This window comes from Elephantulus edwardii, unplaced genomic scaffold, assembly GCF_000299155.1.
Source record: "Elephantulus edwardii isolate Elephantulus edwardi_28Jun2011 unplaced genomic scaffold, EleEdw1.0 scaffold00080, whole genome shotgun sequence".
NCBI classification, from domain to species: Eukaryota; Metazoa; Chordata; class Mammalia; order Macroscelidea; family Macroscelididae; genus Elephantulus; species Elephantulus edwardii.
In genome coordinates, this window is record NW_006399830.1 from 136,877 (window position 1) to 163,915 (window position 27,039).

General features: G+C 49.3%; 1 protein-coding gene across 1 annotated transcript in view; it reads left to right on the forward strand.

Moving 5' to 3' along the window:
* The window catches only part of FAM20C (family with sequence similarity 20, member C), a 38,354-nt gene that overhangs the window by 4,083 nt on the left and 7,232 nt on the right, over positions 1-27,039 (forward strand). Inside the window, exons 3-4 of the mRNA XM_006889718.1 lie at positions 501-579; positions 25,932-26,024. Coding sequence (XP_006889780.1) covers positions 501-579; positions 25,932-26,024 — 172 coding nt within the window. The remainder of the gene's footprint in view (positions 1-500; positions 580-25,931; positions 26,025-27,039) is intronic.

The window sequence follows — 27,039 nt, forward strand, 5'->3', positions numbered from 1 at the left end:
AGGGCTGCTGGTGGTACAGTGGACATTTGGCAAGGACATCAGTATGGGGACATCTGGTAGCACACTGGACAGTGGGCAGGGACAGCAGTGTGGTGGTCAGGCTGCATCCTGTGCTCCATGGGGAGAGCTGATGGTGCAGTGGACACGGCATATGGTCATAACAGGAGTGGTCACAAGGAGCAGACTTGTATGATACTTTCTTGTCAAGGAGTCCAGAGTACAAACTCAGGGGAATAATTAATCCAGGGACACTCCATGAGAGAGGGGATAACCACAGGTTGTCAGGGGCCAAAGGCTTTCCATAAGCCTGTGTGTCCTCATGACAGCGTGGTAAAGAAGTGGACACTGTAGAACCTTGCGAGGTGTAGATGGGGGCGGATGGGAGTATCAAATCACCAGCAACTCTCCTGAAAGAGCCTCCCAAGTTGACGAGCTCAGTTCTTGACTGGCTTTCCTTCATGGAGGCAGCAAGTAACTTGGTCTCTCCCCGTCTCTTGCAGCCATGAAGTCGGGGGGCACACAGCTCAAGCTCATCATGATGTTCCAGAATTACGGGCAGGCGCTGTTCAAGCCCATGAAGTGAGTGTGAGGCCAGGTGACCATACGGATGTGTGTGTGTGTGTGTGTGTGTGTGTACTTACAGGGAGAGAGCAGAGGACAGTATAAGTGGGGGGGTGCCTGTGGGAGGGGGAGTGTAGGGTGCACTGTGACGTGGGGGGTGTCTGTGGGAGGGGGAGTGTGGGGTTCACTGTGACGTGGAGGGTGTCTGTGGGAGGGGGAGTGTGGGGTGCACTGTGACATGGAGGGTGTCTGTGGAAGGGGGAGTGTAGTAGGGTGCACTGTGACATGGAGGGTGTCTGTGGGAGGGGGAGTGTAGTAGGGTGCACTGTGATGTGGGGGGGGTGTCTGTGGGAGGGGGATGTGAATGTGTAGTGGCATCTATGCGGAGGTGGTTTTTGTGTTTATCACACACTGAAGGTTGCTGGCCACCCTGTGTCAGTTAAGTCTGTGGACACCATTCTTCCCACAGCACGCGCTCACTGGATGCCTCTGTCCTGTTTTGCTTGTTCTCACCTTTCAAGCTTTACTGTCGTGCTCTGGTGACTTGGTAGTAAGGTGCTGTGCAGCCGTCCCAAAGGTAGACAACTTGGATCCAGCAGCTGCTCAAAGAGAGGAGGGTGGGCAGTCCCCTCCCATGTGATTCATAGCCTCTGAACCCCCTAGAGGGTCAGCTCTTGGTCGATTCCAACTCGTGGGCACACAAAAACAACACTGGACACTGGATGGCAGTGTCCATATAACCTCTGTGCTCAGGGAAAATGGAATAGTAAATGGCTGGCTTTATAGCCGTACCCATTTCCTTGTGGGGTCTAGAAGCAGATATGCGACCTTGTAAGGCCAGCCTGTAGGACTGTCTAGCTTTGTGCATCATGGGGCTCCCAGCTATCAAGCCCGTCTCCCTCAGAATGCAATCGCAGGCAGCACACGTGGGCATGGCTGGGTCCCCATAAAACTTTATTTCTAAAATATGATGTCTCACAGACAGTGTTTGGCCTCATGTTTCTGTGTTACTAAAGTGGAAACTGTGCTCTGGAAATAGATTCTAACATGCACTGTGTCCATGGGAACCTGTGCGATTGGTGAGTGGGAATGTTTGAAAGCCAGACCATGACAGGAAGTTCTGGACGTATCTGTGGTATGATGGACTTGGGTGTTTCCAATGGTCCAGGGTAGTTCCACCATCACTGGTCAGTCCACATAAGTTTCTGCTGTCTGGAAGACTGAATGGTGTCAGAGCCTGGGCAGCAGGCTCAGATGCCTATAGATATACAGGCTTTGCTGACCTGTGCGTGAGGCTGTTGGGCTGGATGAGAACTGTGGAAAACTGCAGAGTGGAGCTCCCATCTCATGCTCTTCGAATCTTTACTGTGGGAATGTAGGTCTGACTTCCAGTCTTCTGAGGAAGCTGGTAAGGCAGATACTTTTTCTTGTTAGTCTCTAGATTTTGAAGATGATGACAGTGAGCTCACAAGTGATGCAGACCTGGTCATAGTAGCTTGTGGCTGGGGCCATCTTTTAGCTCAGCCTTTTTTTCCCCTTTTATTAGGAAAAACATATTGGGGGTACAAGGAGGTGAGGGTTGGGGGCAGAAGGGTGAGGATGGGCCAGGATGCAGTTGCAGAGCTGCACAGTTTGGTCGGTGGGGGGAGCAGGTGAAGGAAATAATGAGGGTCCAGAGGGGACCAGATCCTACAGAGGAATGACAAGCATTTTCCAATGGTAATTAAACCAACTGTCTTATTGATTTGGGAATTGGATGCCGACTCTCTGGCTTCTTCATGCTGAACAGGGGCGTAGATGTAAAGGGGGGAAGGGAGGACACTTTACCACCTTACTGGTGGTCTTGGGTTAAAGCTGCTTGCCTTCATGCTCTGTTAGAAGATATTTTCCTGTCATTTGCTCCCCTCTGGACTGCAAAGTGTTTTCCCAGGTGGGTCCAGTGGGGATGGTTGGTTGAACCCAGAGGCTCCATCCTCTTTTGCTTCCTTAGCTGTCAGTTGTATTTCCTTTTTGTCACTGGCACTGGGTTTAGGGTCAATTCTGGAGTAAAACTCAGTATTAAGGTTACCTATAGGAAAGAGAGCAAACCTAGAGAGAACAAACTTGTGAGTTACAAATAGAAGGGCTTTGAAGGTGTTGCTTCCAGGTTTACTGGGGGGGAGGGTGGCAGAAGGTGGCCTAGGTAACATTCTCTGGATACCCTAGGCATTTTTTTCCCCCTTCCCCACCTAGGGGTCAGATGGCACAATCTGGGGACTGAGGAACTCACCCTGAGGGCCATGACAGCTCGCCCTGAGCCGGGGGCCAAGGGCAGCCCACCCTGGGCAGAGGGCTGTGACGGCTCGCCCCGAGCCAGGGGCCGAGGGCAGCCCACCCCAGGCAGAGGGCTGCGATGGCTTGCCCCAAGCTGGGGGCTGAGGGCAGCCCATCCCGAGCAGGGAAACACACCCCAGGAGCTGGCTGGTATACTCCCCCTCCAATTGCCCCTACCCCAGTCTGGTCCCCTCGCCTGACTGAGGACTCTGTGGTCAGGGATAGTGTCTCCAATTCCAGCACTGCCACTTTTACCCCCCTATAAGTGGTCATACTATATTTTGAAGTAGGTGTCACTGCCCTCCCCCTTTGTATATGATAAAGGGCACCTGAGAATTGTGAACAGACTCCCCCCAGGTCTAACCATCTTTTGGCAGAAGCATTCAACAGAACAAAATATGTGGTACATTTAGGATGTTGGTCCTCTTGTGCATGCTGCCACTGTTAAGGTCATCAGACTCACAGTGACTTTCAGCAATCCATTGTATAGGTAATCATCTTCTTTGGCCTGTCCAGGGAAACCCAAACCTGCAGATGGCGTGCATGCATCCCATCCCCCACCTCCTATGCAGGCGGCCAGTGGGGTGCGCGGCCCCCAACCCCTCCACATGGACGCTCAGCGGGTGCACGGCCCCTCTTGTGCGGGCAGCCGGCAGGCACCCACTTACCCCACTGCTACCATTCTGGCTCCAAGAATTCTCTCCAGAACAAGTCCACCTTGAGGCAGTGTGGTGGCTTCACTGTACCAGTCTTGAGGAGGGCCGGTGCCTAGCATCCGTCCTGCGTGAGGGAATCCATTGGTTCCAGCTGTAGAAGCCTCATGGAGCTGCAGCGGCTGTGCAGCATGGTGCAGGCTCTGCGGGAGGGGGTTGGGAGCCACGAGACTCACCCATTCCTCCTTGGGAATCCTTGAATTCCTGTTGTTGAGCCTCAATCTTCACTGAGGGTCAGTCATCAACTGTTTAAGTGTTCAATTATCAATAAGCCGAAGTCTGTAAAAGGCCATAATGGCCCTGCTTTAAGTGGTTCGCTGCTCCCGCAGCTCACCACGCTGTCTCTGCCTCCGCCGCCATCTTGGATCCCCTAGCTCAGCCTTTTGACCCCTACTCCTCTGGACACATGACTTAGTGGATACCACAGAGAGGCAGGGCCTGGGGCTCCCCTGAGGGTTTGACTGACTGGATCCTGGACTGCTGGGAGACCTGGCTGGGGACACTGAAAACTCCCACTAGACTGAGGACAGCTGTTGATGGGGATGGAAGGAGACTAGGGCCTTTGATGTGATGAGAGCTGGCAGCAAGATGCTAAGTGCCTGTCCATTCCTGAGTGCAGTGGCCACAGACTTGAAACCAGCATCTCATGGCTGTGTCTAAGGATGGGAAATCACATTTCATTCCCTGGTTTCTGAGAAAGTGGACAGTGGAGTGCCCATGCAGCCTTGACCTCACCGGGGAATTGGAGGGAAGAGAGCATGGATCTTCCCTCCCTTACTGGACCTTTTGGAGATAAACTCCCTCTCTGAGTTTTTGGGGTATAGACAGGGCTGTACTCTCCACAGCTCTTGGGGTACCCTTCCTGTCTCTCTTGGCTAGAACCCTGGGAATTCTGTTGCCTCCAAGGTGAATCCAGAGGTGTTTCAAATACCTCATCATACTGTGTAGGGAGATCAGGGGTATAGTTGATTGGGAGGTGTGCTGCTCCCCCAAAGGCCAAGCCTCTCTGACATTTCAAAGTGGGAAGCTCCATGGGAGAAGGATGGGCAGTCTCCTGTGCGATTTACACCCTCAGGAGACACATTGGAGGGTCAGGTAGGAGCTGGTTCTGACCCCACGACCATGATTTCATATACATGTGAAAGCTGAACAGTGTATAATAAGACTGAAGAAGAATTGATGCCTTTGTGTTGTAGTGCTGGAAAAGAGTATTGAATGTCCCGTGGATGCCAAAAGAACAAACATGTCTATCCTGGGAGAAGGGCAGCCAGGGTGCTCCTGAGAGGGGAGGATGGGGAGACGCCACCTCACCTTGTCACGAGGCATCAAGCCCTTGGAGAAGGGCCTCAAGCTGCAAAGGTGGAAGGTCAGAGGAAGGTCAGAGGAGAGGAGGAACCTCTGTGAGGTGGACAGTGACTGTAGCACTGGGCTCGAGCTCATCCGCAAGGAGGCTGGCACAGGGATGGTTCCTGCTAACAGCAGCTGAGTGCCTGTCTGTCTTCCGTGTGTCCACCTAGGACAACTATGCTCTTATTGACATTGTTCAGAGTGTTAAGAGCTCAGATTCTAATCAAAAGGTCAGCAGTTTGAATCCACCATCACTCCTGGGGTGAAAGCAGCCTGCTTCAGTATGATCACAGCCTTGGAAAATGCCTGAGGAAGTCGAGTCTGCCCCACAGTGTCACGGGGGACTGGACACAGGGCCTAGAGAATGGACTTCTGTTTATCAAAAGAAACTAGGTACAGACACCCTCATGCTCTTGTTAGCCCTACACAAAGGACTCCTTGTCTCCACATAAGTATGGGATGGGCAGGATTTCCATATGACTTCAGGGAGCATATCTCACCCCATGTCACTCAAGGACCACCCCTGTCTCCCTGAGTCTTGCTGTGCTCTGTCCATCAGGTCACATCAGGGCAGCCTCAGCCTCCCAGAAATGGGCACATGAATAGCTGCTAGAGGCCCTCACAGGTGCCAGTGCTGCTGCAAACCATTCACTCTTGTCTCCTAAATGAGAGGTTGATGGCTTAAATCCACTCTGTGGCCCCACAAAGAAGCCTTGAAATCTGTAAGAGGACATTCCAAAGCCCTCAGGTCTTGTAGACTATGGTCCTGCTGCTTACAACCCTCCACCTTGGGGTGACCATATAGTAATGAACTCCACGGCCCCAGAGATGGTCACTCATACTGTTGTGGTCTGTAATCACACAGTTAAAAAATCACAGCCCATGGTGGACAGTTCTGCTGAGGCAAGAAGGCAGCCTGTATGCTCATGATAACACCATGAGTGGTCAGTCCACACGAGGAATTAATTAGAGAGTTTCCCACCAAGCTCCCAAAGGTGTAGGAAGATGGGACTGTATAAGGGTATGTGTAAAGGAGAGACAGAGAAAGACAGAACATGTGTAAGGAAGAAGAGAGAGAGTGTGTGTATTTGTGAGTGTATGAGAAAGTATGTGGATGTGAGTGTGTGTGTGAGTGTGTGTGTTTGAGAAAGTGTGTGTCTGAGAGTATGTGTGTATGTGTGTGTGAGAGAAAGAGTGTGAATATGAGTGTGTGTGTAACAAAGAGAAAATGAATGAAAGGGAGTGTATATGTAAGAGAAAAACTATGTAAGAGAGAGATTGTGTGTATGAGAGTGTGTATGACGGAGAGTGAGCGTATGTGTGTGAAAGAGTAGTTGTGTAAGTGAGAAAATATATGTGTGTGTGAGAGTTGTTTGCTGCTCTGTTGAATTTTGCTTTTGTTACTGAAGAAAGATTATATCTCATAGTTGTTTTGATTTGCATCTCTCTTAACAGCTGGGTATTTTGGCCATTTTTCATGTGTTTGTTTGCCGTCTGAATGTCTTCTTTGGTGAAGTGTCTGTTCATATCCTGTGCCCATTTTGTAAGCTGTTTACCTTTATCTTGTTGTGGTGCTCAAGTATTCTATAAATTCTAGATATAAGTCCCTTATCAGACATGTCATTACCAAATAATTTTTCCCAGTCTGTGGAGGACAACCTCTTGACAACATGCTCAAAGTATATGAGACAAAATTTCACTATCCTTGCCTCTAAGTGTCACCTTTGTTGCAATTCTTCAGAGAAAGGTTCCTTTGGCACTCCATGGGATATTCAGTACTCTTCAAAGGCATACATTCTCTTAACTCCTTGTTCACTGTCCGACTTTCAGATGCATGTTGTTATGTGCCATCGAGTTGCTTGCAACTCATAGCAACTCTATGTACAATAGCTCTGAACCCTATTCTATCTTAAGCCAATATAATTGTTTCTGACACACCTAGCATTACCCCAGTCAGTGAGCCAATCTGTCTAATCCAGGGTCTTCCTCTTTTGTGCCGTACCTCCACCCTTCCAAGTACCATGTGTTCTTCCCCAAGGTGTTCCCTCCTTGCAACATGCCCAAATTACAGAGCCTCAGAATCCTTGCCTCCAAGGAGCATCCTGGTTTCACCCTCCATAGGACAGACTTGTTTGTTCTTTTAGCAGTCCATGGTTTGTTCAGTACTCTTCTCCAGCATCACAGCTCAAAGGCATTCATTCTTCTATCCTCCTTAGTCATTGTCCAGCTTTCTGTTGCATAACAAATAATCGCAAAAACCATAGTCTGGATCAGGCACTCCTTAGTCTCTAGACTGACCTCGTTGTTCTTCAGTACTCTGGAGAGGTCCCTAACAGCAGATTTTCCCAATGTAATTCATCTTTTTTATTTCCTGGCTGCTGGTACCAAGAGTGCTGATTGTGGACCCAAGCAAGCTGAAGATGTTAATGATCTCAATCCCTTCTCCATTTATCATGACCATTTATCACTTGACCCAGTAGTGACAATTTATCTTTTATTGGTGTTGAGCTTCAATCCATTCCTAAGGCTGCAATCCACTTCAGCAAGCAAGGTTGTATCATCTGCATAATGCAGGTTGTTGGTGAGTCTTTTTCCAATCCTGATGCCACATCCTTCCTCATAAAGTCCAGCCTCCCAGATAATCTGTTTTGTATATAGACTGAAAAGGTATAGAGATAAGATGCATCCCTGCATATACCTTTCCTGGTCTTGAACCATGCAGTGGTTCCTTGCTCTGCTCTGACAACTACCTCCTGCTCCAAGTATAGGTTTCACATGAGTACCATCAAGTGTTTGGGGATTCCCATTTTTCTTGAGGTTACACACAATTTCTTGTGATCCACACAGTCAAATTCCTTTGCATAGTCAATGAAACGCACATAGACATTCTTCTGGTGCTCTCTGCTTTCTGCTAGGATCCATCTCACATTGGTTATAATGTCTTTAGTTCCATGACCTTTTCTAAACCCAGCCTGCCCTTCTGGAAGTTCTCTGCTGATTAATTGCTCCAGATAGTTTTGGATAATCTTCAGCAGGTTCTTGCTTACATGTGGTATTAATAATACTCTTCAATAATTTCCACACTCTGTGGGATCACTTTTTTTGGAATGGGAATAAATATGGATCCCTCCTAGTCAGTTGGCCAAGTTCCTCCAGATTTCTTGGCACAACCTGGTGAATGCATCCAGGGCAGCATCTGTTTGTTGAAATATGTAAATTGGTATACTGTCCATTCCTGGGGCCTTGTTTTTTGCTGATTCCTTCAAAACAGCTTGAAATTCCTCCTTCATCAACATACTGCCTATAGCATCCTTAAGTATTGCAAGTTGAGGCTTGAATTCACTCTTCAGTTCATCCCTTACGATTTCCCAACTCCAGTTCTTTGCGCATTTCAGTATAATACTTTGTCTTCCTAGGATGTCCTTTGAAATCTTCTATTCAGCTCTTTAACTTCTTAATTTCTTCCTTTTGGTCTGGCTTCTCAGCGTTCTAGTGAAATATTCAGAGTCTCTTCGGATATCCATCTTGATCTTTTCTTCTTCCTCCATCTTTTTATTTTATAATTTTTTTGTGTGTGTACCGTCAAATCGGATCTGACTGGTACAGAAGGAGATTGCCCCTCCTCCAGCAGAGCACCTGGTGGATTTGAACTGCGTATCTCTGGGATTGCAGTGCAGCTTCTTGCCACTAGGCCATCAGAGCTCCCCCTTCTTCCATCTTTGTAATGAATTGTTGCATTCTTCATGGATGGTCTTTCTTTCCTTCCTTCCTTCCTTCCTTCCTTCCTCTGTTTTGATATTCTTGTTATCCTTTCACAGCTCATCTGGTCTTCTTTAATTAGTATTCAAGAAATCAAATATATTCCTGAGATGGTCTTTAAATCCAGGAGGGATAGACTCAAGGTCAAACTTTGGTTCTACTGGATTTGATTTTATTTTCCTTAGCTTCAGTTTGAACACACATATGAGTAGTTGATGGGCTATGATGAATAGGAAGAAAAATATGGGTAATCTTTACAGCTTCTGAAAACTTCTTGGATAGTCAATTGTAAGTTGGCTCCAACTCAACAGCACATACTAACAACAATATCTAGATAATAGTATAGATAGATATATGGTAACAATTCTCACCAGTCTTTCATCATCCTTCACCTGCTCATACTCCTTCCCTCGGCTGGGGCAACCACCAGTCTTTCTGATCCAGTTAATTTGACTATTCTGAAATTTAATGCATGTGGGATTGTTGAAAACATGATCTTTTGTGCTGGCTTTTCCTATTCAACACCATGTTTCCAAGGCTCGTCTATATTATAGGATGTTTCGAGATTTCATTTCTCTGAGTAGTATTCCATCATGTGGGTGGACGACATTGTATGTCTCCAACACCTATGGACACTTGGGTTGTTTCTCTTTATGACTAATACTCCCTTTGTGGATGGGCCACATTGTGCTTATCCATCAATTGTTGATAGATGCTCCATATATTTACCTCTTCAATGCTATGAATTGTGCTGCTACAAACACTTAGGAGCAGAATTGCTGCATTATTTTGAAACTCTATGCTTAATCTTTTGAGGAACTGCCATTCTGTTTTGTTTTCCAAAGTAGCAATACTATTATGCATTCTCACTGGCTATGTATGAAGGATCCAGTTTCTCCACATCTTTGCTACTACTCTTCTTTTTTATTATGACCTTCCTGGAAGGATCTGCTAACTTGCAGATCACAGCCTAGAAGTCCCTGTGAGACAGTACTAGTCTGTCCTAGTGGGACCTTATGCTCTGGAGTCAGCTTGGTGGCAGCTGACCAGTAGCTCCAGACAGCTATTCCTGAAGTTTAATCTTCACACTGGCCAGTATAGCTCCTGGTCTTGAACAGTAATCTAAGTGGAAATTGGTTAACATAGAAACAGATTAAACTTAACTCCTCGGTGGCTATAAAAGCACAATGTAACTGGACATGGCTTACGGTCACCGCCCTGGGAAGCACAGATCCAAATCAAATTCAGTCCAAACAGAAGACATCACTGAATTGTCCTGGTTAGAACAAGAATGGCGACGATGCCAGGTAAATGGAGCTCATGAGCTGGCAGAGTCTGGCTCCTGAAAGACATTGAAGTTTGGATTTTCCCTACAAACCTTGGACAGGTTGCTCTTGTTGAAGTGTCAGAATAGGGAGAACTGGGAGGTTGTGGCAAGTGTCAGGTCAGAGATAACATGGCCCCGACAGGGAAGAAGATGAGGATGGAGAGAAGGCAAGAGTTAGGAGACATTTAGGAGAAGCAAATCCTCTGGTGCAGTGATGGGCTGGCAGTCATGAGGGTTGAGGAGAAAGGTAAAGAGATAAGCAGGTGTCAAAGAAAGACTTGGGCTAGCCTCTGGCCCTGTCCTTGGTTCCTGGGAGAGAGCCACTGCTGGTGCTGTTAACTGTTGCCAAGTTGACATCCTGGCTCATGGTTTTCACCACAGGCTGAAACATGGACTAGTCTCGCACCATCTTCATGACAGATGAACGCCCAAGTCCGTTGTCTAGGTTACTGTGTTATTTTTTTCATTCAACCCAGTGGCTCACTGTACTTTACAATGTTTTGTTGTGACTCATAAGGTTTTTCTGACTGACTTTGGGAAATAGGCCTTTCTTAATCTGGAAACTTGCCCACAGTGGGTTTGACTGATTTGGAGCCAGCTGGTCAGAAGTATGGGTGTCTGGAAATTGAGGTTGTTGTTGCAGTTGTCTGAAGTCTTGGGCAGCCTTGGAGATCTTCCCTTAGTGTGTGAAGTTTGTTCCAAGTTGGCAGTTGAGGTCTGAGACCTTCCTTTGGATACAGCATCCTGAAGGGTAGAGGTTGAGCCACTGTGGGGAGTGCTGGACACATCCTGTTGTTCTTGTGGTGTCTTCCTGGGCCTCACTTTCATAGACTGTATGAGGCTACGTCAGGGCAGGCACAGGGCCTTGCCCTTCTGGGCATCTCCACCTGAGGTAGACGGAGAGTGACTCACTGCAGTAATGATAGTGGGGCTAGACTTGGCAGTCACTCCTGGCAGGCAGCCTGTGTCCCTCCCTGGAGCTCATAGCTGTGTTTTTTAGTATTTCTGGCCATTCCTCGTGTATATGTATTAGTCTCCAAGCTCTAGACAGAAGGCAAATATTCGGTACATTTGCAAGGTGGTTACTGTAGTGCCTGGAGGTTATATGCAGCTAGCAAAGAGCTGAAAGACTTGGAGCTTCATATTGGCAGAGTGCTTGGCTTCTGACTTCTTCACCAGGGGCAAATTCCTGTCACTCCCTGGTGGCTGGTGAGGCTGTTTTTAAAGGTCTCTGCTGTAACCAAAGCTGTATGCACCTCCTCAGCATCAGAGCCAAATTGTTAAGTGAATGTTGTGAGCCAAGACATCCTCTCCACTAGTGCGCAGTTGGGGGATAGGAGGCATTAAAGAAAGAGGAGGTACAACCCCCCCCCCAAGGATGGACGAGAAACCGTTTCAACAGCACCAGCCTTCAAAACCAACAACAGATCAACAGATCTCTGGGTTCAGTCCCTGCTTGCAAGAAAAGGGAAAGGGATCCCCAAGAGGTTTAATGAAATGGCTGATTTCAAGCCTGGTTTAACGGACACATGATCCCAAGGGCTGGTCGTTGTTGTAGGAAACTTGAGAAGGGGCTTGGTGAAAGCCAACATTATTGTAGAAAGTTCCTGAAACAAAGCTGCAGTCCTCCTGGCCCAAAAGGCAGAGAGAAATTGAAATCATAGTTATAAAAATAGAGCCCTCAGTAGAGATGGCAGAGGCAGCACCTCCCAGCTCCTGCACTCCCAGGAAAACAAGCAGGATCGGTCAGAATCATGGAAAACAGTCACAGTGTACAAATGTGTCTTCCAACAACAGGAGGACTGGTCAGATCTAAATGGGGTAGGGTTCTGTGGGTTTGGGGTTGTTTTTCTTCTTTTTTATTGTGGACTGAATCAAAGTTTACAAAGCAAATAGGTCTTTTATCCACTCTTCATACACATGACACTTTATAATGTTAATTACAATGTCATCACATTTTCCCCACTCTCCCTCTGTGATTCTCTTCCCCATTAATCCTTCTATTGTCCTCTTCCCTGCCTGTGAACTTTCTCCTTGGACAAATGCTGCTCATTTGACCTCATATGGTCAGTTATTCTAAGGAGTGATGCCTCCCTGCTGGCATTGGTCACCTTATAGACCTGTCTATTGTTGGAAAATTGAGCCATGGGAGTGAGTTTTGTTCCAGAATTTTCTATGTTGTTGCACTTACTCACTCAAAAACACTGTAATCGTGCTCGCTTCGGCAGCACATATACTAAAATTGGAACGATACAGAGAAGATCAGCAAGAAGTGAAAAACAAACAAACAAACAAAAAAAAAAACACAACAAAACTGTAATTGAGACTAATCTCCTAACAACCCTCCACTGGTTTTCAGACGCTGTAAATTGTGGCGAGAGGAGTCTGCACTTCTTTCTCCCTAGAGTATCTGGTGGTTTGGAACCACTGACTTTTTGGTTAACAGTTCAACACTTTCTACACTGTGCCATCAGAGCTCCTTCACTGAAGTTCATACAAGGATCTTAAATGTAATCTCCATGGTATCCATAAATAGAACATCTATAAATTCATGCAGAAGGAAATGAGAAAGAAAGAAAAATAAGCAAGTAAATAAATAGATCACTATAATAAAAGTCAACCCAATACCAAACAAGAAAGTGATGGCAGAAACGAAGAACATAAAAGATAAAAACACACAGAAAACAAACATCAAACCACAAAAGTAAGCCCTTCTTCATCTCTTTATAATGAAAGACATGATTATTATTGTTGTTGTTAGTGCCGTTGAGTCATTTGCAACTCACAGTGACCCTATGTACAACAGCCCTAATCCCTGCTTGTCTCTGACACACCTACTCCATTACCCCAGTCACTGAGTCAATCCATCTCATCTAGGGTCTTCCTCTCTGGCACTGTCCCTCTACCCTCCTAAGTATGATGTCCCTCTCCAAGGACTGGTATCACCTTGCAACATGCCCAAAGTATGTCAGAGGAGCCTCAGAATCCTTGCCTACAAGGAGCAGCCTGGTTTCACCTTCTCTAGGATGAACCTGTTTTTTCTCCTAGCAGTCCATGATGTGTTCAGTACTTTTCTCCAGCACCACAGTTCTAAGGCACCAATTGTCCATCTATTATCCCTAGTCATTGTCCAGCTTTCTAAGGCATAACAAGGGATTGCAAAGACTATGGCCTAGATCAAATGCACATCATTCTTCTTCAGTACTCTGGAGGGTGCCTGACAGCAGACTTTTTGATACAATTAATCTTCTCCTGGCTGCTGGTACCAAGAGCGTGGATTGTGCAGCCAAGTAAACTGAAGCTGTTAACAATCTCAATCTCTTCACTGTCTGCCATGATGCTGCCAGTCAACCCAGTGGTGAGAATCTTTGTTTTCTTGATGTAGAGCTTCAATCCATACATAAGACTGCAGTCCTTGACCTTCTGCAGCAAGAGCTTCAGGTTCTCCTCAGTTTTAGCAAGTAGGGTTGTGTTAACTGTATAACGCAGATTGTTGATGAGTTTTCCTCCAATCTTGATGCCGCTCTAGCCCAGCCTCCCAGATGATCTGCTATGCATATAGATTAAAAAGGTATGAAGCTAGGACACATCCCTGTTGTACACCCTTCCTGATTTTGAACCATGCAGTGTTTCCTTGCTCTGTTCTGACAACTGCCTTCTAAGTATAGGTTTTCCATAAGCACAATCAAGTGTTCTGGGATTCCCATTCTTCTCAGAGTTAGCCATAGTTTGTTGTAATCCACACAGTCAAATGTCTTAGCATAGTCAATGCAACACAGATAGACATTCCTCTGGTTCTCTCCTTCAGCCAAGATCCATCTAATATTAGCTAGAAATCCCTAGTACCATGACCTCTTCTAAACCCACCCTGCACATCTGGCAGTTTTCTGTTGCTGTGCTGTTCCAGTTGCTTTAAGATAATTTTCAGCAGAATATTGCTTGCATGTGATATTAATGATTTGTTCAATAATTTCCACACTCTGTCAGAGCGCCTTTCTTTATAATAACAAATATTGATCTCTTGCAATCAGTTGGCCAGGTGGCTTTCCTCCAGATTTCTTGTCACAACTTGATGAGCACATTCAGGACAGCATCTGCTTATTGAAATATGTCAGTTGGTACGCTGTCAATTCCTGGGGCCTTGTTTTTTGCCAGTTCTTTCAGAGCAGCTTGAACGTCTTCCTTCGTCACCACAGGCTCTTGCTCATACATTGTTTCATGAAATTCTTCTGTGTCTGCCAATTCCTTTCAGTACAATGACTCTGTATACTCTTTCCATCTTCTTTTAATGCTTCCTGGATAATTTCATATTCTGCCCAAAGCATCCTTAAGTATTGCACCTTGAAGCTTGAATTTGTTCTTCAGTTCCTTCAGCTTAAGAAATGCCAAGTGAGTGCGACTCTTCTGATTTTCTGACTCCAGCTCTTTGCACATTTCATTATATTACTTTACTTTGTCTTTCTGCACTGCCCTTTGAAATCTTCTGAGAGCTTAAATAGTTTTGGGCCCTCGGACCAAGAAAACAACACAATATACCAGATTTACAGGACACATCACCCTCTCCCCATAGAGCCTCAGAAAGCTGATGGAGTTGGGGAGGACAGGATGGCTGTGATGTGACTCCCAGGGTCTTACATACTGACTGACAGGAGCCCTGGTGGGCATCTGTAGGAAGTTGTGCCGTTAATGTAAAAGCTGTGCTTCTCTGCTGGTTTAAGTCACCAGCAGCTCCCCGTGAGACTGACAGCCTCTGAATCTAGGTGGAGGGCTGAAGGCAGTATGTTTGGGGTTTTGAATGCATACTGATTTGTCTCTTTTCCTGACACGCTGTCTGGGAGCAGCTGCTGTGATCTGGGGATCCCTGGGCGCCGGGGCCCCTGAGCTGGGCCAGCTGCTGAGGCTCCAAAGACAGAAACCCGACACTCTCCCTGAGGAAGGGCTGACTCGGGCAGGAGCAGGGCCTCCCCAGCTCATCTGCAGCTGTCCCATCAGCCCCTGAGAGTCATGCCCCTGCCCCCACCTCCAGGAAATGTCCCTCCAGCTAAGAGGCCCAGGACCCCTCTGGACAGATGGTGCACAAGCAGCTGGTGGCACTCAGAGGCTCTGGGATGCCTGGTGCCAACTTGTCCAGGGGCCTCTGACCACATGAGGCCAAGCTGAGGCCTGCTGGCCAATTCCCCCTGCCCCCAGCCCACTGACTCATGCATTCTGGGACCATGTTCAGAGGCCTCTTCCCAAAGCATTGTGAGCATGTTGTCAGAAGGGGCCAGTCCTTGTAAAAAGATGCTGTGGTGGAGGAAGACCTTTACCCGACAGATGGACACAACGATTATAGCAACGGCCTGAGCATATCAGAGACTGAGGGGACGGCACAGCACTGGGAAGGGTTCACATCTGTGGTTCGTAGTGTTGTGATGAGTCGTAGTGGTCTGCACGGCATCTGACAACAGAGGCACACCCTCTGTGGTCACCTAGCTCCCCTCACTCATGGAGAGTGAGCTGACACGAGGCCTGGCCCTGACCCCATGTCCAGCATTCCACCTCTGCAGCCTGGGGTTGCTCTCTGACCACGGTGGCCAGTGTTGTAGAGATGAGGGGCTGGGACAACAGGGAGAGAGGAGCTCTGGTCCTTTAGTAGCAGAAGGGGCCTGACTTAGGGTGGACTGGACTCTTTCTTGCCCCTCCCCCGGCTTGCACATATGAGCACTTGGCCATGCTGAAGTGCTTTCTGGGATTCCCCCAGGCTACTAAGAATGTGGTCCTGCAGTATGGACCCAGCCCATTGGACATGCCAGGAGACCAGGCTGACTGGGTAGAGCCAGACGTGCTGGGGAAACTCTCAGGAGACCTGGTAGTGCAGTGGTTAAGCAAATAGCTGCTGAAAGAAACAGTGGCAGTTTGAATTGAGTGGCTCCTCCAAAGACAGATGTGGCTGACCCAGGACCCTCACCCCAACAGTCCTCTCTTGTGGGGCTTTTCAGATGAGACCCCTTCTCAGTTATCTTTCCTTGCCAGCCCAGGGAACGTTGGCCTGGAGCTTCAGGATAAGACCTGCTTCTGTTTGGATCAAAGCTCTGTAGAGAGAGCATCTTCCCCTAGTCTTTGCTCTTGGAGTGCTGACCGCTGGAGGACAGGTAGCTAGGCACTGTCCTGGTCTCCTGGCATGTATGTACAGTACAGAATGGGGAGCTGTGCTGCTTACCCAAAAGTGGTGCCTTTCTGGTGGTTCAAATCCACCAGCTTCTCTGTGGGAGAAAGACAGGCAGGCTCCTACCATGTGATTTACAGCTTCTGAAAATCCACTGGAGGGTCAGCTAGCAGAGTACTTATGCCACATCGTGGGGATGGTGTGGCCTTGCTGTCCAGCTCACAGGAGCTGCAAGTTGCTTGGACCACACAGTGGGGATGGCGTGGGCTTCATGTCCCCTCACAGGAGCCTCTTGGCAGGGTGCTGGACCACACAGTAGAGATGATGTGGGCTTAACACGGCTGCCACATTCATCTATTTTTCATCAGTGCAGAGTTTTCTGTTTTCACACAAGTTGAAGAACATTGAGCTGTTCACAGTCACCAGGGAGTCCATGGAGGGCTGGGCTTCACAGGACTGGTTGGACTGGTCAAGGTGGTGCTACCACTGCCCAGAAAGCTGAGGACAGAATGATGCCCCTCGGGTGATCTCTGAAAGGCATCCTAGAAGGACAAGGAAAGGCTGATGGCTTCAGGGAAGGAGAAATAGCTCCTACGCCTCCCAGCACAGCCTTGTCTGGGGCCAGCACCTCCTATGGTCCAGCTCTGCCCTCTGTGGCCCTGAACATCCTGTTCTGGCACCTGAGGGAATGGATAACTGTCAGGACCAACTACGTGATCCTGTTCTGCCATGCATGGTAGGATCCAACTCCGCAGCCTCACAACCAAAAAAGAGCCCGGCCTGTGTGTGGCTCAGGGCTGGAATCTTCACCTTCTGTGCAGGAGACTGGCTCTGATTCCCCGCCAGGGCACATCATGCCCAGCTACCACCTTCTGCCCACCTGCCTGTCTGTGGAGGTCTGTGTGCTGTGATCGTGCTGGACAGGTCTCAGTGGACCTTCCAGACTACAAGGAGCTAGGAACAGCCTGGCTATCAACTCTGAGAGTCAGACAAGGTGATGTCATTGTTCTCAGTGATCTGCAGCTGGTTTTGGGGGCTGACCATGTGGGGCCATGTGGGACCGAGCAGCTGATCACAGAGACCATGTGAGACCAGGCAGCTGCCCATGGAAACTATGTGAGAGTGGGCTGCTGACTCTGGGGACCACAGGACTGGGAAACTGACCATAGAGACCAGCAAGTGATAATGGGGATGAGGGCCAGGTAGGACTGGATAGCTGACCACTGGGTCCACATGAGACCTGGTAATTGACCATGGGGATTGTGTGCGACCTGGCTGCTGACCACAAGAGCTGCATGGGAAGCAGATGACCATGAGAGCCATGTGCAACTGGACACCTGACCAAGGAAACCACGTGAACCATGTGAAACTGGGAAAGTGACCACAGGAACCGAGCAGCCATGTGGACCACATGGACTGGACAATGTTGTCTGCCATGCAGAAGGTGGCCTGGCTCAGAGGGCCACAGCAGCAACACCACCATGGCATAGGAGGGGCACTGGTTGGTGACTGTGGGCCCTCACCCCAGGCTTGGCCTTTCCCGACCATTTGAGACTGTATCTGCCTCTTCATGAAGGCTTCATTTACTAACCTCTACACGTCATCAGGATGGACCAAGCTCTGGGGAAGGACACATGCTTAGTAAAGAAGAGGGTCAGTGACAAAGAAGAAGGCCTTCACCAGAGGTGGAGACAGTGGCTGCAGTGATGGGCTTGAGGACCACAGGTGTTGTGAGCTGGCACAGCACAGTCTCACCGGGTATGAGCTACCATGACTGACCCCTGCAGGAGGCCGCCAAGTAGTTCTTCTCCTCAGTGCTCATAATGGGTTTCAACACTCCAAGGGAAAGGTCAACGAAGGAGCGGCTCTCACTGGATCCTGAGTAGCTACCAACAGTGTTTTGTTTCGTGGGGAAGCACAGCCGCACAGCCACACCACTCTGGTGATAAGTGCCATCGCTGTCACTGTTTCCCAGTAGAGGCCTTCACCATCAGCTCTTCTGACGCTGCCTGCAGAGCTTAGGAATGTCCCAGCCAGGCAAGGTGATACAGCCTGCAGTCCCAGCTACTCGGGAGGCTGAGGCTGGAGGATCGCTTGAGTCCAGGAGATCTGGGCTGTCGTGTGCTATGGTGATCGGGTGTCTGCACAAAGTTCAGCAGCAATATGGTGACCTCCTGGGAGTGGGGGACCACCAGGTTGCCTAAGGAGGGGTATACCAGCCCAGCTTGAAAACAGAGCAGGTCAAAACTCCTGTGATGATCAGGAATGTTCCAGTTATGTCAGAGGTTTGGGGGAGAAAGGAGAGGGAACTGCACAGGCCTGAGGGGAATCCAGAGAACTGGTTCCCAGCAGCCCCTCTCCAAAAGGCCTGGGAAAACCTGTGTGACAGGGTGAGAAGGAACCCTTGTCGCCAGGCCCTGCCCTCAGTGTGCTGAAGTACCGTTCCAGACCCCAGCCTTCTCTGTGCTAAAGGACTCCCCCAGACTCTGGCCTCCTCTGTGCTGAAGGACTCTCCTTCAAGCCCCAGCCCTCTGTGCTGAAGGATGGACCTTTCAAGACCTGGAAGCTGAGTTCCCCCCGGACCAGTTCGCGGGCATCTTACCAGAGTAGTCTGAACAGCTGCCAGGTGGGCTGAAGTCAGCCTTTCACCCTTCCTGCTGGAACACAGGCCAGGACACAGGCTAGGTGAGGCTGGCTCTCACTTAGAGCCCATGGCCAGGAGAGATTCTAAGCTGACCACACCTTACCCTGGAGGTGGTGCCCAGGGACAACTCCTGGCTCTCAGGAAGGGGTCTGCTGCATTGCAAGGGGTGGGGTGCTGGCCACTGTGAGGTGACCTGTGTCTGGTCAGTGTGTCCAGGCAGCAAGGTTGATGGTCTGTGTATCTGAGGAGGGGCCATCAGCCCAGGCTTCGCAGCCCAAGATCACCCTGGGCCCTTGCACACACAGAGTCCATTTGTGGCCTCAGCACATGACCTGTGTGTGGGCGGCTGAGTCTGTCACTAAGAGAGGTTCCTCCAGCACCTCATCCACTGTGGCTGGGTCCCTGCCCACAGGCCACCACCATCTGACAGAGCCTGTTGGGGTGACCAAGGATGGGACAGCCCTGACCTGGGGGATACCACCCCCTCATCACACTGGGAGATTGTGGAGCCAGACCCTTTTTTGACAACCCACAGAAGCTGGGGCCTCAGTCTCCTCACGGGTATCCACAGTCGGCCCACAAGAGGCCACTCCCCACAGCCCCAGGCCAGGCGACTGGCATAGGGCCGTTTGGTGTTCTGTTTGGAGTTTACAGAGCAGATTCGTTCTCTGTTCAAGCATTCACACATGCTTTGTGAAGGTCACAGTCCCCAAGTAGTGACGGCACTCTTCCCATCCTCTTCCTGTGACTCTTGTTTCCACTTGTCCTTCTATGCTACCTCTTCCTGCCTCCCAAGCCCCTGTACATGCTGCCCTTGGACCTTGTCTGGTTGGTTGCTCTGGGGACCGTTCCTCCCTGGTGTTGCTGTCACTTCACAGGCCTGTCTGTTGTTTGGGTGACAGTTGGACCACAGAGGAGGACTGAGTCCCAGGTCTGAGTGTGAAAGGGCCCCAGGCTCAGGGTTGCACGGGCTCCATCTGACCAGGGTGCCTGACCTTGTAATGATGTTGAGCTTCATCTTCCTCCCCTTTATCAGGGACCCTCTTCCTGGGTCTTTCTTTCCAAGCACTGAGCAGTGGTAGCCACGTACCATTTGGTTCTGGTTTCAGGGTCATGGCCACGTGGTTAGTGCACCCGGTGGACTCAGAGCAGAAGGGTCATGGCCAACAACAAAGTCATGGTGAATCCTCCCTGGCTTGCGCCTCCTGTCCCCCAAGTCCAGGGCACCTGGGCATCTCTGATACAATGAAGGGGCACCTGTGCCTGCCGCCCCGAGAGTCTCCAGGGCAGCGTGGGCTTGGATGTGTGCCTGGAACTGGCCTGGGGAGCACTTTGTGCTGCTTCCATTGTACACATTCATTTTCTTTTTTATTGGTTTCTTATTTTATACCCCACAGAAACCAGAACCCCCAAGTCCTCTGTTGAGGACCACCAGGGGGCAAACCCCACCCTCAACAGATAGGATGGGGTCCGGGAATGAGTTGCAGGTGGGGAGGGGGTGTCTCAAGGGCTATTGTCCAGTGAGAGTAAGACTCAGGGCAGAGCAGTTGGAGGAGGCACTGGCAATTACCAGATCCCTCAAACCTGCTGTGGCGCTGACCACACACCTGGGGATGGGACAGGCTCACTGGTGGTTCCACACCCCCATGTGCACAAGCAAGTTTCTTCCTTTTCCAGGTTATGCTCTGAGCCAAACTTACCTGGCCCACAGCAGCGGCAAGCACCTGGCCCTCAGATAGCATCTCCTGGACCTGCCTCTTTGCCCTCTTCCTCCAGCAGAAGGAAGTTGGTCCTGCCCTCCCCACTGGCCAGTCACATCCTGCACCTCTGGGCCTGAGTGCCCAGAACAAGGCCAGGTCAGGAGCGCTCAGGACCCTGCAGGTGCAGAGAGTAATTTTCCACTGTCTCACTCTGAGATTACCTTGAGTGTCTTCCTGGCACTGGACCGTCTGCTGCTGGGTGCCCAAGGCTCATGTGCAGCTGCAGACCTCTCCACAGGCCCACACTGGCTAGTGAGCCACCCCTAATCCCACTTGCCTCCCCCACAACCATGTACTCTTGGGTAAATTCCAATGCTGGTGGACCTGGACAACTCAGAAATGCCCCAAACTACCCCCGTGGGCGACCATCCCCTTAGCTGTCCCCTGAGCAGTTGTCCCTCTAAGCAACAGTCCAGGCAAAGCTAGTATCCAGCAGAGGTGTCTCCACACTACAGCCTGAGTCTCCAGGATACTTTCCAGGGAGGCTAGGACTGTCCAGTGGGTCCCTCCTTCCCTGGAACACAACTTTAGCACAAGCACAGATAACAGCCTTCTCCACATGCTGATGGATTCATACAGGGGGTCCCCTCACTGGCCATCGCTGTGGTCTAGTATGTGTAACTGAGTGAGTGGGGAACAGGGCACGGAGCTTCCCCCGAAGGATGGGGGAGGAGGGAAGCCTGTAGGGTAGCAAGTTGACCTCATTCACCCTGCTTCCCAACCTCCTCACCAGGCACCTCTCTTGGACAGGCTGTCCCCATCCTGTGCACCTCACTCCTCCTCAGATATTTCTGAGTTGATCCCAAGCCACAACAGTCCTGGAGGATGAAGGAGTTTATCTCATAGGTCCCCAAGGCCGGAAATCTTCTCTGGAGCAGACAGCCCCATCTTAATCCTGCAAGTGCGTGGTAGTTTGGACTGTGGAATTTTTGCTTGGCAGCTGAGTGCTGAACTGCTGCACTACCAGGATTCCCTCAGTTTAGACCAACACCACTGGACACCTGTCCTCAAGGAGCTGCAAACCATATTCTTGTTGCTGTTGCCTCTCACCTTCCCAGGGAACAGAGACCCCTCAAATCTCCATGTCCTGGTGTTCCCTATGGGGCTGTTGTCCTGCTTATTAAGGCCCAGGATGCAGGACCACATACTTCCCTCGCACCAGCCCAATCTGTCTGCCACCTCACCCAGATGGGTACATCTTACAGCCCACAGTGGTTACAGGACCCCAGGTGATGGGGTTCATGTATGAGAGGCAGAGGACTGTGCTGATGGTGGAGGTCAGCATGGGGTGTGAGTGTGTTTGGGAGACCTACCCAGAAACCTTGAGCATTTTGGAGGCCCTTGGGTTATGGAGAGGCCACAGAAACATAGATAATGATGCCTTCTGCCGCCACTCATCAAAGCTTCCTGGAACACTCTGGTGAGAGAGCCTAGAAGGGCTGCACACAAAAGAAGATGCAGTCAGAAAGTTTCAAGCTCCCGTGACCACCATCACCATGGCTACCATAGCAACAATCAACATCATCATCACTACTATCATGGGGTAGATGTGTTCTCAGGGCAGATGCCTCACATTGAGCAGGGACAGAGCTGCCTCTTCCTGTGCACAGCAGGGATGGGGGAGTCAGTGAGAACCCCTGAAGTGTGAGATATAGCCAGGTCAAGCCCTCAGAGAATCAGGAACTGTTTGGAACCTGCCGGAACTTCAAGGAGCTGTGTGGGCTCTTTTTCGAACAGCAGGGCTCAGAGCCACCTGGACTTTAGGTGTGCGACCTGTACAGAAAGGCAAAAGCAGGGAGAGAGAGGGGAAGGCCAAGCCATTGACAAATGGAAATGACCACTTGTTTAAAGTATCACAAATATAGACACTCTGCATCAGGAAATAAAAATTTAGTGTATGTGAATGACGGTCATAATGTATGTGGAGGTAGTGGAGATGCCGGTGGTGGGATGATGGTAATGGCTGGTGACGCTAATGCTGCTGGTGGTGGTGGTGTAGATGATGATGGTCAATGTGATCATGGTGATGGAGATAATGATAGTGGTCATGGTTTTGATGATTGATGTGAATGGTAGTCATGGTAATGGTGATGGTTGTTGCTTTGGTAGCCATGGTGCTGGTGGTCATGGTGAGATAGTGGTAACAGAAGGGTAATGGAAGTGGTGAGATGGTGGTGTTAGGAATGACATTAGTGGTTGTGGAGGTGTTAGTGAAAGTGCCGTTGAGGACAAAGATGAAAATTGAAGAAAGGAGGGCAGAAGGCACTCCAGTGGGGGTGCGGGGGTGAGGGGTGTGTGAGTGTGTGTGTGTGTGTGTGTGTGTGTGTGTGTGTGTGTTCCCTCTTCATTTCTTCTCTGGGTAATTCTTCCATCAATTTCTTTTCCAGACATGTATTTATTAAGCTCTTATTGTAAGCCAAGTACTTGGCCAGTTTCATGGGTCAAGAGGACAGAACACGCCTGCCTCCAGGCACTTCCTCCCAGATCCAGCAAACAATGGTGCCCAGTGTGACTCTGCCAAGCTGTGCAGGAGAAAAGCCAGGGTGTCTGAAAATGTCAGTGAGGTCTTCAGGGCAGGGACAGGAAGTAGACAGTGGTGATGGTGTCCAGGTAGAGATCATCCGCACCGCAGGTCATGGTGTGAAGAAGCCTGGGGGCCATGGAGGTGGGGCACACAGGATGCAGTGCACTGGCCATTGCAGAGGGTGGCAACTAGAGAGTAGTCATCTGTGGCCAGGGAGCTCTGGGAAGGGACCTCAGGTCCCTGGCCAGTATGGAGAGGGTGAAGACAGGAGATTGCCCCTGGCTTGAAGGTGCTGGTTCTAGCCAGTTACTCCCTCCACTCACATTGCTTCCTGCAGCCTTCTTGTCTATGGGCCCTGCATCTGGCCCAGTGTTGAGCTGCCCCATCCAGGGCTCTGCCATTCTTCTGTGTGCTGGGACTGACAAGATGAGCTCGAGTGTGGTCTGGTTCTCTAGGGCTACTGTACAGAGATAGCGCAAATAGATATTAGAGATCTGTTCTCTCACCTTTAGGAGGAGGATATTGTTGTTGGTGGTGTTTTATACCATCAAGTCAGAACCAACCCATAGCTGACACTCCAGCAGGTTCTTCAGAGGAAATAAGTCCCAGCAGAGGAGATTGCCATCCTTCCCCTGCATATCAGTTTGTGGATTTAATCCGCATACCTTTGTGTCAGAGACCTCTCCAAAGTACTGAAGAGCAAGGATGCCAGTCTGGAGACTAAGGTGCACCTGATCCAGGCCATGGTCTTTGCAATTACGTACTAAGCATTGGAAAGCTGGACAACGACTAGGGATGATAGAAGGAGAATTGATGCCTTTGAGCTGTGGTGCTAAAGAAGAGTATTAAATATACCATGGACTGCTAGGAGAACAAACAGATTCATCCTGGAGAGGGCAAAACCAGGCTGCTCCTTGGAGGCAAGGATTCTGAGGCTTCATCTGACATACATTGGACATGTTGCAAGGCAAGACCAGTCCTTGGAGAGGGACGTCATGCTTGGGAGGGTAGAGGGACAGCGCAGGAGAGGAAGACCCTGGATGAGATGGATTGATGCAGTGATTGGGGTAATGGTAGTAGGTGTGTCAGAGACAGTAAGGTTGGCACAGGAAAGAGCAGGATTTAAGACTGTTGTACATAGAGGCTCTATGAGTCGCAGGTGACCTGACGACACATAACAACAACAAACCTTTGTGTCAGCAGCACAATTCCTTACCCTAAGCCACCAGAGCCCAAATTCAAAGTGTCAGATGACTGTGTCTCTGCATCAGCAGTTCTACTTTGTAACACACAATTGTTAGGAGGGAATCAACTTGGTGGAAGAGATTTTGACTCTGGTTGTGGGGTGTGGTATGGGGTGTAGTGTGCGGTATGGTGTGTGGTGTAATATAAGGAATAGTGTGGGATGTGGCAAGTGGGGGGGAGGGTTGGGGTATAGTGTGGGGTGTGGTGGGCTGAGTGGGGGGTGGAGTGGGCTGTAGTGTGGAGTATGATGTGTGGTGTGTGGGCTGGGCTGTGGTGTGGGGTATGATGTGTGGAGTGAGGTGTGGGGTGGGGTGAGTGGTGGACATGCTCTAGGAAAGGCTGACTGATCCACCTGTAGACGTGACAAGGGTCCTTCCAGAAGATAGAAGAGTATAGTGCTGGGAGCAGTCGTGAGTGGAGCAGGTGATGCGGAGAGGGAGAGGAACCACGGCGGTGAGGAGGGGAGGCTGTGCATCCTGAATGCTGGCATACTCCTCTCATTTCCTTCGTGTGACTCCCTTCTCTGCTCTCTTCCTTTCTTAGCTTTATGCCTGGGCAACTGCTGCCATCTGACCTCATCTGGTTGATTATTCTAAGGGGTTCGTTCATATCTGATTTAACTGCTCATACCTTGTTGTGTGTGCCATCCAGTCTGAACCGACCCATCGCTCATCCTTCAGTGCAGTACACTGCATGGGAGGACATTGCCCATTCTTCTCCCACAGAACAGCTCTCTGTCTTGGAGAAAGTGCAGCCAGAGTGCTCCCTAGAGGCGAGGATGGAGAACCTTCATCTCACATACTTTGGGCATGTGGTCAGGAGGGACCAGTCCTTGGGAAAAGACATGATCCTGGGAAAGGTAGAGGGTCAGTAAAAGAGAGGAAGATTCTCAATGAGATGTGCTGGCAGTGACTGCAGTGATGGGCTCAAGTACGTCAGAGATGATGAAAAGGGCATAGGAGAGTCAGGGTTCAGGACTGATGCTCACAGGGAGGCAGTGAGTCATAGCTGACCTGACAGCACCTAAGGATAACAGCATGGTTTGGCTGAAAATTGAGTCACATAGGTAAGCTCAGCTCTGAACTCGAAGGGTAGCTAAAGGTCCACATCTCAGTCACCCCACCAGACTCCCTTAGACTCTATGCTTGGTCATGTTTGTTCCATGTGGCCCTCCTCCGTGAGGGACCTACTCCTGTGGTCCCTGCTGGAGAGGTCAGCAGTGGTGACCAGGCATTATCTAGTTCTTCTGGTCTTCAGAGTGAAGGCTGAGGTTCATGTAGTCTGTTAGCTGTTTTCCCTAATGGTCTGGCTTCCTGGCCTCTTCTTTGGTCCAGACAGGGACCAACACTTGCACCTTAGATGGCCACCTGCAAGCTTTTGGAACCCAGTCGATACCCACAGAGCAGTCTTTGTGGACTGCACAGTGCCGCTTGACCTCAATGATTTGTTTAGTCTTTGAAGAGGGTTCTGTTAAGGAGCCCACTCTCAGAGTCCCTGGTAATCTTGGTCAGCCCCAGCTCACTCTGCACCTCTGACCCAAAGATATCCTCAGCAATAAGTGCTTTCTGTTTTATTTCTTTTTTCCTCCAGACAAACGAGGGAGCAGGAGACACCGCCTGACTTCTTTTATTTCTCTGATTATGAGAGGCACAATGCAGAAATTGCTGCCTTCCACCTAGACAGGTGAGTCCTCCCTGCATGTGACTGGGATCATTCAGGATAAGCGAGTGGACATCTGCGGCTGTCACCTGCTGGACTGGGACACGTTGTGACAAAGACAGTAACAGCAACAGCAATTCTAACCCCAGTGGCTTTTCTGTTGTTGTTTTGTGCCTGTATGTGTGTGGACACAATGTATACATTGTAAATGTATCTGTATATATACAGATATAGACAGTGTGTGTGTGTGTGTATATTGATGACGTTGTTGTTGGTGTGTGCTGTCAGGTTAGAACTGACCCATTGCTGACACTCTAGTGGGTTTTCAGCGGCAGTTACTCACATGGGAAGAGATTGCCTATCCTCCTGTGGAGCAGCAGGTGAATTCAAACTGTGTGCCTTTAGATTGCAGCACAGCTTCCTACCACCGAGCCACCAGAGACACTACTGGCAGTGTATATGTGTGTGTGTGTGTACACACAGTGTATATTGTGTGTGTACAGTGTTTCTTGGTGTATGTGTGTGGCGGAGGGTGTGTATTTGTACATATATTGATATATACAGTGTATACATATATATGTGTGTATCTATGCATTATTTCTTGGTGCAGGTCTGTGTGTGTGGAGTATGTACAGTGTATATGTGTGTATATATACACTGTTTCTTGGTTCATGTCTGTGTGGTGAGGAGTGTGTATTTGTACATAAATAGATATACATAGTATATACATATATTACATATATATGTGTGTATGTATACACTGTTTCTTGGGGGGTGTTGTATACACACACAGCATATATGTGTTTATGTATACACTGTTTCTTGATGCATGTCTATGTGTGTGCTGTAAATACACAGTGTATATGTGTGTATGTATACACTTTTTTGGTGCATATGTGTAAGGTGGGGGTGTGTATTTGTATATACATAGATATGCACAGTGTATACATATATATGTGTGTATGTACACATTGTTTCTTGGCGCATATGTGTGTGTGGTGTATACACACAGTGTATATTTGTGTATGTACACACTATT